This window comes from Manacus candei, unplaced genomic scaffold (genome assembly GCF_025592945.1).
Source record: "Manacus candei isolate 608988 ecotype Guabito, Panama unplaced genomic scaffold, ASM2559294v1 h1tg000113l, whole genome shotgun sequence".
In the NCBI taxonomy this organism is placed as follows: domain Eukaryota; kingdom Metazoa; phylum Chordata; class Aves; order Passeriformes; family Pipridae; genus Manacus; species Manacus candei.
In genome coordinates, this window is record NW_026138161.1 from 2508176 (window position 1) to 2521971 (window position 13796).

The following is a 13796-nucleotide window of genomic DNA, read 5'->3' on the forward strand; positions in this document are numbered from 1 at the left end:
TGCAGCATTAATTTAGCAAAGACAGAGCTGTATGTGCCCTGGAGTCTGGAGGCTGAGGTAGCTCGCAGGCGTTGGATCCGTCCCGCCTGACCGGCTGCGGCGCCAGCAGCAGCCCAGTCACCCCGGATTTTGTCTGCAGCTGCTGGAGAGAGAGGAGGGGAGAGCTGGTGTCAAAAGGCTAATTCAGGTCTTAGGTGAGCCAGAAGGCCACACCTCTAACCCTTTCAGTTAATGCCATGGAATCAGGCAGGCTGAATGCAGCCAGAAATGCCTGTCTCCTTTTTAATCTGCCTGGTGGTTGTACGATGCTGAATTACTGCTGCTAACTCTGTGTTAACTCTGAGGATAGGAAGGTTGCATGAGCTGAAAGGGAACGGCTGGAGAAACGTCCTGATAGACCTGGGGAAGGAGTGCAGCACTGCTTTTTGTTCTTAAGTTGGGGATTTTAGAATTTAGAATAATATGCTTTTATGAAACACAGCCATGCAGCTGTGTGCAAAGAAGGGAAAAAAGCCAGAGACCAAAATGCACTTCTTTTTTATCATGCATTAATCAACACATAAATAAAGATAATTTTTTAAATAAAAAATGCATTTATGTTTAGCAGTTTTATTTGCTAAATGCTGTTTTTATTTGTGTACTTAAGTGCAGCCTGTGCTACGTGGGCTTCTTTGCACAGACAAAATTGGAAAGTGGAGAAACTTTGGAAACTGGCTCTGTAGGGTTTAAGCCTCAAGGCAAAGCTTTCTAAAGTTGTCAGAAATGAGTTTTCTACAAAAGAATTGGTTTTGGTCATTATTTTCTAATTGTTTCAGTTCAGTGTCATTGGAAAGAGAAACGTTTACTTTAAACAATTAGTATTGTCAGTCAGTTTCAATTAATGGATAATTAAAATGGGGAAAGTTTGTAAAGCAGCAGAGGTACAACCATGATAAGTCATAATCATAAATCATGTGATGTATGGGGGAAGGTCATGAATTGGATGTTGAACTGAAAGGTCAAAACCTGGATTCTGGGCCAGCCAAGTGCTGTCACTAGTTTTTCACCCTGGATAGTTTTCACCAGTTCTCTGTCCACCCTCCCTTTTGTCTTATCTCCATGTATTTGTTACTGAAATTCCTTCTGGGAAATTCCCATTTCTTATGTAATTTATCCAGAGTCTTAAAACTGAAATTGTAAATATTTCTTTTTATTTAGAACTTGAGAAAATTTTGTTTTAACATCAGAATTATTTTTTTTTCCACTTTTCAGCCACCTTTCCTTTTAAGCTTTGTTTTTCTGATTGCAGCTAGCTGAATTGCTGTTGTTGAGTACAGAGAGTGAGTTTATGTTTAAATATTTTATATATTTAATGGATCTGCTTTTAGTTTTTGTGAGAAACAGCATTTTAGCTTAAGGTGAAAAAAGGTGACACTTCATTATGGGCAGCAGGGCTCTTATGGATGTCAAATTTCTTCTGAGTGGCTTGCAGTCACGATTCCTTGGCATTAGTCCTCCTTCCATGGTATGGCTGCTTTAAAATAAGTAAAAATGTTCTGAGAGTAACTTATGAAAACTAACTAAATAAAATAAATACTAGACTCTTTGTCTTCTCCCTGCTTCCTATACATGCCTGTGTCTCCCAGATATGACATCCTACATAGTGGAAGAATTTTTACATAGTAGCATGAAATAATCTCTTTGAAGGTTTCCTGATTACTGTAGATTGTCAGGCACTAAAATAAAGATTTATATTTTTTAAAGTTTATTTTTAGTAGGGGTAACAACTGTATTGCAAATGGTAGTTGTTATTTTAGCAGCATCTTCCACAATTTATTCCCGCATCTCTCTACATAACTTTGCAAATGGCAGATTTGCCTCCTGCTAAATGTTGCTATTGAAACCCAAGGTGATTTTGCTGCACATTAGTACTTTAGGCTTACTGGAATATGTAAAATGTAGGTCTGTCTGAAGCACAAATGCATGCTTGTTTTGGTATTTTGGGGTTTAGGTTTCCGGTACTATTCATTTCATCATGAACTTTTGTTTCCTCTGGTGCTGAGAATGAGATCATTATTACTGTGATTCATGGAGCTCTCACATTATCCACAGATTACTGGATTATAAAGGCAGAAAGGGAGCATTCTGGCTACTCAGTCTGACCTCTTGCATCACGTTGGTGAAATGATTCCCTTGAATTTAATATTTTGCTGTAAAGCTTGTAGTCTCATCTCATCTTGATTTAGATATTTCTAGTGATGGGCAGTCAGTTGCACACTTTGGTGAAATTTGCTTAAAGAATGAATAGCAAAGGAAAAACAGTTAAAACTGTTTGTGCATTTGCTTTTTCTTTTCCTTTTTTTTTTACTTGGGTGCATTCATAAACTAAGTCCCCTTGTGCCCTGTTATTTTGTATGTGTATATCTACAATATCAGTAGCTGTCTATCCCTTTGAGAGCCTTTCCATGTGGGTAGCAGTCTCCATATGTAATATGAACATTGTTTTCTTTCAGCCTCAAAGAAAACATTTATCTTATGATTGTATAATTTTTGAATACATATTAAGTATTATCTGCTGTTTTCAGCTGTTGTTGTACATTCTCCTGAACTGTTCCAGCTTTGAAAAGGAGTTTGAAAACAACAGCCTGTTTTTACAACCACTTCCTGCTGATAATCGTGCCCACAATATTCATAGTAAAGGCCAACCCAGTGCTACTGCATGACTCAAGTTTCCCCTTTTGATTTAATGTAGCAGCTACACATCTAATCAGGGAGAGAGATTGCTGGAGGCTACCTTAAATGAAATCCAGAAACACCACATTTTTACTGTGACCTTTGCTTGCAGTTTCAATGGACACTTGAACTAGCTTCTCTAAGGAGCAAAGGAACTGTATGTTAAAGCATCTGCAGTGTAGCTCCAAATTGACTGAGAGCTGCCTGAACCCTGCAAGTGAATTTCCCAGCTCCTTAGCTCTGATCTTGTGTCACTGTAAATGCATGCAATGCTTTCTGTTCCTTCTTGGACAAAAAGGTGGGGTTGTTTTCCTTACAGTAATAAAGTCTGAGCACTTGTACTATGTTAATAAGTTTAGATATTCTGCCAAAGTGTGTTTAACAGTTTGAAGGGGATGGAGAATACTCTGGTATACAGGTTTCATGACTGTAACTGAAATGCCTTGGTTAGAAAAGTAGCTCTCTGGCTCACCTTAGATCTGAATTAGCCTTTGGCACTGATGCTCTTTCTGAATCCTCCTCCAGTGACAGCAGCCAGGCTCTAGGACCACTCAGTTGCTCACTTTGGTGCCTCAATAACCTATGAGCTGCTTTTCTTTTGGTGTTTTTGTTTGGGTTTTTTTTCTCCTAAATTGTAATGAGATCTGTCAGATATAAGTGATAATTTTAGTTTGTCTCAGTGGTGAAGGTATCTCAGAGTGGGCACAGAATAACCAGACACTTCAAGTCAATAATGAGCTGGGAACATTTTAAGACCTAGAATATTTCTTGAGCACAAAATTGGCATAGTGATTTCTTCCTAGATCTGTTTGATGAGCTGACAATTATTATGGTTCCTTGGCAATTGCATTGCTAAAAGTCTTTCCTTTTTCTCCCTCTTTACAATTTCGAAAAAAAAGTTGCTCTGAATTCAGTATTGCTCTGTGTAGATTTCCAAGCTATATATTTTACAGATGTTTTTTGTTTGCAATTTCCTTACTGTGTTAAAATTTCAGATTACTTTAATCTCTTGCATAATACGACCTATAATGGATTTTCGATTTTTTTTTTCAGAGCCATAGTGAGTTTTCAGCTAATTAACTATCCAGCTACGCTGTGGTTTTTAATGCAGGAATTAATTTTCACCAAATAACATTAACATAATGTATTGAATTTTGTAACAAATTTGGAGTGTATTCTTACAATTTCAAATGCAAAATAAGGGTAGAAATGCTCAAGGATAAAAGTTCTTAGCGAGGAAAATGTTTATGTATAAACTGATTATGTTATCTGAATTACTCTCCTTCCACGACTGATAATGCTGAGGAGAAATGTGTACTGTATTACTCTGGCATACCTTAAGAAAAACACTCACTAATACTTATGTTACCACAATAGGTACCAAACTATACTGATGTCCCTGCATTTTATTTAATACTGGACCTCTTAACACATTGCTTCGTACACACAAACTCACATACAGCCCTGCATACATGTTTTCTTTGCCTGCTTCACTCTCTCTCTCTCTCTCCTTCTCTCACACTTTGCCTTGACACTCCTTTTAATAATAAAACCAGAACCCTTTTGCAACATGTGAGCCCCACCTGAGCAGCTGATAGGAGGTCTGGCACGTGTTCATTAACAGCAGCAAGGAGGTTACCTTTGCACTTTAAGCTTCATGGTGCTTGGGTTTGGTTTTTTTTTTTTTTTCCTGTTTGGATACTGTTAAGACTGCATTTATAAGTGTGCTTACTTTCAGTAAAATCTAGTGGGGAACTTGTAGTGGTTTGGATTGCTTTTTAACTATTGTGTGTTCCAAGTGTGCCCATAATGAGTAATAGATGGTGACCTCATGTTTTGTAGTAGCACAGGATACGATGAAGGGAGTGAAAGCTCAAAGGTAACAGGTGATTTGCTTGGCTGAAGAAGAGAGTAGGCAAAGCAGCTTTCCCTTTACAGCTCTTTGACAGGTCCTCCTAGAAGAGGGCAAAAGAAACTTATTTCAGTTTTCTTAGTTTGCTCTTCCATCTGTGTTTCTGGAATCCTGGGCTCCTAAGCTGTCATAGGAGACTGATGATGCTTTATATTCTTAAGTGCAATAAGAGTATTCTATCTTGATGCTACTATTGTTTTTTTGTTATCACAGAGTAATAGAATGGTTTGGGTTGGAAGGAATCTTCAAGATCATCTCGTTCCAACCCCGTGCCATGGGCAGGGACACCTTCCACCAGACCAGGTTGCTCCAAGCCCCATCCAGCCTGACCTTGAACACTTGGGATGGGACATCCACAGCTTCTCTGGGCAACCTATTCCATTGCCTCACCACCCTCACAGTAAAGAATTTCTTCCTAATATCCAATCCACACCTGCTCTCTTTGAGTTCATTCCCCCTTGTCCTGTCAGTACATGCTCTTCTCCATCTTTCCTGGAAGTTCCCTTCAGGTACTGCAAGGTGCAAATTAGGTCACCGTGAAGCTTCCTCTTTTCCAGACTGAACAATCTCCATTCTCTCAGCCTTTCCTCACAGGAGAGGTGGTCTTTCCCTCTAATCATCTTGGTGGCCTCCTCTGAACTCACTCCATGTCCTTCCTGGGGACCCCAGAGCTGGATGCAGCACTGCAGGTGGGATCTGACCAAAGCAGAGTAGAGGACCCAGTTACCACTAGGTCGTTCTTAGGCTGAAGGTTATGGTGAGTATTTTAAGTCACACGGGGTGTTGGCTTGTTCCCTGAGACCATCACTTCTCACAGACAACTTGTGCAGTAAATTCAGCAGGTGCTGGCAGGGCTTTTTGGGCAGCCAGACTTTTAACTGGATGTTGGTTGTTAGCATAAGTGGTGCGTTGAAGTACCTAACCCATATTTGCTTTCTTTGACAGTTAAACCTGGGTTTATTTCTTCCCTTTTTTTGGTTTGCTGATGAAATTAGGAAATAGTGTCACATTCAACAAGCATGTATATTCCTTGACTTCTTCACAGACATGTTACTTGACCTCAGTGACCTTCTTCAGGTAATGTACCTTTTTTTAATTTGACTTTTTTTTTCAATTGTTAAACTTCAGGATGTTTTAATTTTTCTCTATAAATTCTGAGTGGAAAATTACTGGGTTCTTAAATCTGAGTAATTGTTCAGTAAAATTAAAGTCAAAAATATTTGCTTGCTTTTATTGCTACCAATAACATACCAAGAGTTAGTACGATCCTTTCAATGCAGTGGCACAGGATCAGATGTTACGTATTTTTAAAACAACAGTTGTTGAAGACAAAAATAACCTTTTTGGTAGGTAATTCTGTGTAAATGGATTCGTACTCTACAGAAACATGTTTTATAAAATGTATTTTGAGAGAAATACGAACTTGCTCTCTGTGTGGAAATAGAAAGCTCCACTGACATATGTTGCCTTACCCTCATTCTCCCTGTTACAACTGTTTTACATACAATGTGAGTAGGTTAGTTGCATCTATTTTTGTCCTCCCAGCTGTCTTGGTAAATGGCATCCCTCTGAAGACTATTTATTGCTTGCAGCAATCTGCTGGAATTGCAATAATCAAATGAATCTTTAATTCTTAAAATGAGTAACTTTTTTCTCTTTTCTGAACTCTTATTGAATTATTTTGATTACTCCCAACCAAATACTGCGTGTGTAGAATGGGAGTTTCATTTCCTTTCAAACACAAGTAATTTTTCATGGTGAGGATTTTGAAATAGAACGATCACAGTAATATGAAGAATAGTCACAGAATGTGAGGAAGAGGTATTGTATCTGTAAGAGATGAAAAAAGAAAAGATGTCAGCAGGAACAGACAAGAAAGATTGAATGATTTGTCTTTTCCCCTGTGTACATTCTATCCAGAAAAGATGCTGAGATGGGGCATATGAAGACCAAAAGGTTGAAGAAGGGTAACTGAGGAGATGGGAGAGGCAGAAGTACATTAGTAGTAGAGAAATAATCAACTCCTGAAAGAGAAAAATCCAAGATTTCAGTATCTTGATCTGCATTGAACTGTGTGAAGGCTTTTGATGAGCTCTACTTTATAGCTTCTTCAAGGTGAATCTGAGCAAACAAGAATGTTAACTGTTATTGTTAAGTATAGCTAGGCAGAAAGTCCTGTTTAAGAATGTAAAAAGGAGCTTTTCAGGTTCTAGCTTGATTTTCTTTTCTCCCACCCCAAGTCTGTTAAAAAAAAAAACAAACAAAAACCCCCAAACAAAACCACAAACCAAACAAAAAAACCACAACAAACTAAGCCAAAAAAAAAAAAAAACCAAAAAAACAAACACAAAAAAACCCCAAACAACACCTGGGTGGCAAAACTTCAGTACATTCAGAAAACTTCAGTACATTCTGCTTTAGATCAGCCTTTGCCCACAGATTATGTGCCTAAAAAAGAATTAGTTTATTAGAATTAGTTCATTAGGTTGTACTGTTTGACCTTGAAGTGCCTCTTTTTTTTCAAGAACAGCTCTCCCATCCTGAAGTTGGGATATGAATGTCATTAAGGAAGAAGAAAAGTTGTGAGCAGTAGTAGTAGTAGCAATGATTTTATATTTCCAAAATATTTAACTTGTTCAGACTCATCTGTACAAAATATGTCATACTGGTCCAGGTAACTGTTTTTTCTTGGTAAAATGAGAAAGGTGTCAATTTTACATCACAAAAAAAATCACATGTGAAAGTCTAAAAAGTGAGCTACTGCTGACCTGCGCCAAGTCTTGCTTAGCTGATAATACCAAATGTTGAGATTTTTCTTCAGTGTTCTCTTTGATGCAGCTCAGTTGCTGTGGGACGTGAGGGACCTGCAGGGCTGCTCATCATCTGACCGCAGGATTTTTTTGAAGAAAAAAAATGCTTCACCCAGTGAAGCATCCTTATGGAGTGTCTTCATGAAGGCTACTGACTGAATTACTGAACACCCTGAAATAGGTTTCAGTGCATTTGAGGGGGAAAAGATCATAGAATCATTAAGGGTGGAAAAGACATCTCAGATCACCGAGTCCAACCATCGTCCACCACCATGTTCACCACTTAACCATGTCCTCATAACAACCTGTCGTGTATTGTTTCATCTAAAAGCAAAACAGAAAGAAAGCTGTGTAACTCTGGCTACCAGCAAAAAAGATAACTGAAAGCCTGTGAAAAAAGGCCATTTATTGCTGCCTTTTGCCATCTTGCAGCTGGGAACAGTCTTAGCTGTGCCATTCTGCATCACACTTAGGGCACCCTCCACATCAGTGACCTTCAACCAGTGTCTTGCAAGCGCCGGTAGAGCTAAGGCTCTCTGGAGCTCACAACACAGGTATTGGCTAGAAGTAAGAGTAATATGAAGAAGATCTGAATCTGCTGTTACCTGCAACTCAGTATTTAATGACCTGTTGTATTTGTATTCTTCCTCTCTTGCTGATCTGTTTAGCATTTAAAAAAAAAACAAAAAAGGCGTAGAGGAAGTCCTAAGCATGACCTCTCAGGCTCTGGTTTGTACTTGTTGTACAACCTCTCTTCCTGGCTCTACTGAGTTGGTTTGGGATTTAACATTATTAAAAAAATAAAAAGCTGTCCCCTGCAGTGTAATGTGCTTTTAGATAGTATTGTGCTGCTAAAACTTCACATTAGAGGAGCCTAATTTTCACTGTTAATGGCAGTCTGTTTAAGAAGTCTTATCTGTTTTCCTCTTATGCTGATGACTGGGATGTGGGAGTTTGTCTTGTTCCACTGAAGAACTCCTGCATTTCACAGTAGTTTTTGGAGTTTTAACATTGCTGTCACCTTGGGAAAAGCCAAAATGCTTTTTTTTTGTTTTGTTTTGTTTTGGTGTGGTTTTTTTTTAAATTGGAAAGGCAATTTCTTTGGTACTTTTTTCTCCTGTTTTATCTTCAGGTGAAATATATCCTATGTCTTGGAAATCTCCTGTTGGAAGTGTTGTCAGATCAGTATGCCTCTGATACATTTGGACTTTAAAGCATGATCTGAAATGAACTGAAAATGTCCAGACCACTTCCTCGTGCTGAGCAGTCCTGCTGCTTGTTGATTGAGTTGGAAGGACGATCAGTCATCAGTCTCTGACAGGGAAAGTACTTGCTTATATTTTCAGATACTACATTTTACTTGCAAATATAGTCCTTAGAGAGGTCTGTAATCAGGCCTTTTGTTTGCTTTTTTGTTAGTCCAATCTGAGCGACAGGCCTGGCTTGTTTAGGAGAGCTGTGAAGCTTGTCTAGCCTTGGCCAAGTTCTGAACAATTTAGGTTTGTTCCTGTGTTTCAGAGCATCCCATTCCTTGCACCTGGGGAATTATTTGGCTGAAGTTTTGCTTTGGTGTGGGGAAACACTGCCTTTTGCATCCTCAGAAACGGCCGTTTCTTTTTTAGTCTGTTGTTCCACTGTCATGGTCTTTGCAATGTGGTCATAAAAGACTTTGGAGAGAGGTGTTGGCAATGCTTTGATATCCAGTTTCAGCCTAGTAGAATATAATTTCTGGTGTGCCTTGTGGTGTGTCCTGCTGTTAAACAAGGGTGATGCTCACTGACAAGATGTTGGACGCCTGAAGAGCCAGGCTCCTTGTAGGAGGGCGCAGCAGGAGAATTATCAGCAACAGACATAATTAAAGTGAGATGATTATCTGATATCAAGAAGTTTTTTCACCATGAGGACAGCCAAGTGGGGAAACAGGTTGCTTAGAACAGTTTTAAAGTCTTTATCCATGAAGCTTCCCAAGATCCAGAGCAACCCGGTCTGTCATGTGGCTGATCCTGCTTGGAGCAGGAGGTTGGGCTGGAGACCTGCTGAGATCCATTCCAACCTGAATTACACTACAGCTCTAGGTAAGGGAAGAGGGTGCACAGGAAGTGAAAATCAGTAACTGGTACTTGCTTGGTCTAGTCTTCCTTTGGCCTCTCTTCCACTTCAAACCACAACTCTCATCCCTATTTCTTTATCTTCAGTTTGTCTAGTCAAGTAACAGTACTTTTTCGTCCAGAAGGATTTTTATTGAGAGTTTTTTTTGGACACTTGTTTTCATTTATTTCATCTAAAGGCAACATTGGCCTCTCTGATTCCTCCGTGCTTGTTGGAAATCATTACTTTTTGACTCTCTTGCATAGATAGCATGATAATGGCTTATTGTACTGCTGTGGTGTTGGGGGAAGAACTCTAGGACTGTGATGAGCAAAAGGAGACTTTCCCTTTGGAGTCCCCAGACTGAAGGCAGCTCTTTAAAGCACAGTATGAGAGGAAGCTGCTTAATTTTGATTTGTGTCTCTTTTGAATGACAGCCTGACCAGCTGGGTTGGGTGAATGTTTGTAGTTTTGTGTGTTGCCTTTTGATTCTTCTGATTGCAATATGGATCCAAACAATAGGAATTTTCAGTTTATTGTATGGAGGAAGGTAAAACGGAGTATTCTTTTAAAGTCTGTACTCATTTGCTTCAGTTTTTAATACTCTTTGTTCATTTAAAGTTATTAACATGTTGACTGCATTTGCCTTTATTGCCCCTATGCAAATTGCCATGTTGATTGAGTTAATTTAAACAACCTGGTTGGGACCTTCAGGCATTACTACACTAGAAATGTTAATAATGAATCAAATAACCACAGGTGCCTCTTTCCCCAGCAACAGACACTCTCCTTAAAAACTCATTTGCTTTTCATGCTTGCTTAATTATTTAGGCAAGCAGCCATGGATGTTTCACAGTGTGAATTCTCACTGTGTTCCAACTGCCCGGTCTTTGTCTTTCTAAAAGACAGAATATCTTAACCACTGTCACCATTTGTAATACTTTTCCAGAATGCCACACTATGGTCTTGAAAAGCCCTTTTGGAAATTGCTTATAGCAAAAGGGTTATTGGTTTATGAATTTATGGAACCTTACGGTCAAGCAAAAACTTCTTTCATTCAATGGTGGCAGCTTTATTTTTTGCCACTGCCCAGAAGTTAACGTGACCCAATAATTGTATGAATGAGAGACTCCCTCTTTCCCAAAGAGAGTTTAAAATTCGGGAAGGTGTTAGACTGATGAATTCCTGTGTTACTGGAAACGAGGTATTTGTTGTTATTTCTAGAAGTGGAAGTATATTGGTATTTGTGAAGAGATCAGACATGATGTGAAAGCAAGAGAAAATTATGAAAGGATAAGAGTCCCTCTGGAAGTGTCCCTTTGAAATCTGTCTGATGACTGACAGATGTGAAATGAAAAGGCTGTCTCCAAAAAGTACTGTGAAGGGCAAAGACCATAACAAGTAGAAGGATCTTGTTGTCAAGATGTAACTGAATAATTGGAAGCCATTCCTTCCCTAAATGCTCCTTTTAATTAACATAATGTGTTTGATAATGAGAGCAGAAATTAACTATTGGTAAAGGACAACATCTTAGCGAACCTTAAGGTCTCCTGTAAAAACAGGGTTTTGCAGTGCCTTGGTGAGCACATACTTTTTGTCTGAAAAATGTCTTCCTGCTGAAGAGTCTACTTGTTTTTTAAAGAAAAACCAACTCAGTGACAGGTCTATATGTATCCCCTCTGACAGAGGTTGACACCTGTCTGTTGTATCAGGTGTTGATGCTTAAACCTAGTGATTGCATCAAGTTTAGGAAATTCTAATATCTGATGAAAATTTGCGGAAAAAGAACAATGTCTTATGAAAGTGCATAAACCATTGTTTCACTCTGACAGTTTTGATTGGGGAGAGTTTGGGGAAATACTGTTTTTCAGTAGGATCCTTTTAAATTAAGGGAGAAAAGAGGCTGAAATTGATGTGATAAGCTCTAAAGCTGCACCAATTCAAGTTTAAGCCAGAAACATCGTTTTAGAAGGGCATTTTTGTTTATTCACCATTCTAAGAACTCATATAAAATTAGGTTTTATAAATGCAAATGTCATATGATTCTAAATTTGGAGCATTAAGCTTTTGATGGATTGGAGTATATGAATTTTTATAAGAAGTTCTTAATGAAGAAAGAACTAGAAATTAAAGTAGGCCTCTAAATTAATTCTCTTAATTTTCTAAGCTTAATGGAGTGCAAAAAACCATGCAAAGGATGAGAAGTAAAGAAAGACCCTCTCTACATGCCTATTGTTTATCATATCTCCTCTGTCGCAGGATCTGTGTGTGCACGTAATACTGAAATTAGTGATAGTGGCATAAAATTTTAGAGAAAGAACAGTCTTCCAGTAAACCCAGAAGTTCTTAAATATCATATTTTAGCAGCTCAATGGCATTACAGATTCCTGGGTGAGCCTTATGCCACCTTTAATTTCTCATTTACGAGCAATGTCCCAGAACCTGTCAGTATGTGGTCAATTTTTAAAGTTGAGAAGCATATTGTTTGAGAGGGCCTTAAGTTGTTGGTTTTTTGGTTTTTTTTCCCCTACTGATTTGCCAGGAAAACTGAAAGCAATTAAATATTCTTCATTCTTTTTGTGATTTTTTTCCCTAGCATTAGAAATGTGTGAGCTTCATGAGGAGGACCATATAGAGCATGTAATTCACTGTATATTTTCCTTTCTTTCTAAATTGGTAGTAACCAGAAACTACAAAGAAATGTGCTTGTGATCAAAAGAAAGAAATTCCCTGATGTACCATTTCTATTTGCATTTATTATTTTGTGCAAATACACTGACTACACCTTGAAGTCAGTCATAAAACACTGAGGATATGAGTGAAGTGGAAAAGCAGGTTAGATTTAGTGTATTACTTCTCAAATAGACTGGATCAGGAGGCTCTTAGGCTAAGGAGAGAAAGATATATAGTCATTGAGCACATTTATTATGCATATGTCTTTGCTTTAGATTTAATTTGGCACTCATTTTGATTGTTAGAACTTCACTTAAAAAAACTCCCTTCTTCTTTATGCCTCTTCATATTTATTTGTTCTTTATTATTGCATTTACGGAAAGTTAGCTTGGGTGGAGTTTCTTAGAGAGTGACATGGTTTGATGGAGACAAACATCAGGTATTTGGGTGTCGTGACAAGCAGAAAGATTAGAAGGATAAATACTCGTTTTGAGTTTTGGGGTTTTTTTTCTAGACTAAAATGAAAGAACTAGATGAGTTTGTGAAGCCTCTAATGGAAACATCATATCTCCTTGGCTCCACTGAAGTAACTTTATTGATTTGTGCGGTGAAATCGTCCTTGCAGAACACAATCTAAGGGATGAGGTTTAAGATTTATAGTAACTTGGTCGGCCAGCTTAGAAGGCTGAAACTACAGCCAAACCCTCATTCTTTATGTTAATATTTTTTTAGACAAAAGGTCAAAACAAGCCATTTCGAGCTTGCAGTGAGTCTAAAGCCAACTGAAACACTGCAGATACTTTGCTGAAGCCATATCTGTTCTATCTGCGGCTGATGGAAAGTCACACGCTCTCAGACTCTCCAGTATGAATTGCCAGATTCAGTAGGTGCTTATTTTTCTGTATGAAACTTGGTGACTTATTTCCTAGAAAATATACTTCTTATTCAGAGGTTATATTTTGTTCACTTCCTTCCCATAGAATAGTGCTTCTATGTTGGCTGCTCTTTTCAGGAAAAAAAAGGACAGTAAAGTTTAAGGCTGTACTTTTGCGTCTTCTAGGCTGGTCCAACCCTTGGTCAGATGCAGCATGGAAGGTGTTCACCACTTTTCACTAAATATGGAATGAATTACCATCATATCATGTGTACTTGATTGCACAGTCACTTTCAGGGCACGTGATCATTCTGAGGATTTCTTTGAAGTTCTCATTTCTTTTTTTTTTTTTTTTTAAATTTGAGAAAAATACACGTCAAGAACATTTTCACATAAACATTTTGAAGTACTAGGTGAAAATGTATCGGTTGTTTGGGGTTTTATTTTTGTTGTTGTTTAAATATATATATATTTATTTTTGCTAGGTTGGTAGAAGCATATACACACTTGGGAGGAAAGCCTGCTTTTAAACTAATGTCGGCAAAGCTCTTTGATGAAACCAAAAGAGATTATACTTAGTAACAGTTTTTTAGTTCCATAGGCTTGCACCATGTTCTGCAGTTCAGTTGGGTAATTGACTGCTTGGTAAACGCCTTTATTATCCAGGCATAGGAAAAGAGAGGGGCAGTTCTGTTGTATAAAAGCCATAGAGTATATACTCTCCTTA

The 13796-nt window shown here is 38.2% G+C and overlaps 1 protein-coding gene across 2 annotated transcripts in view; it reads left to right on the forward strand.

Annotated features, from left to right (window-relative positions):
* Positions 1-13796, forward strand: part of BRF1 (BRF1 RNA polymerase III transcription initiation factor subunit) — a 175295-nt gene that overhangs the window by 66690 nt on the left and 94809 nt on the right. For both annotated transcript variants that reach the window (XM_051769943.1, XM_051769944.1), the window contains one exon: positions 5670-5701. In XM_051769943.1, the coding sequence (XP_051625903.1) occupies positions 5670-5701 (32 nt within the window). The remainder of the gene's footprint in view (positions 1-5669; positions 5702-13796) is intronic.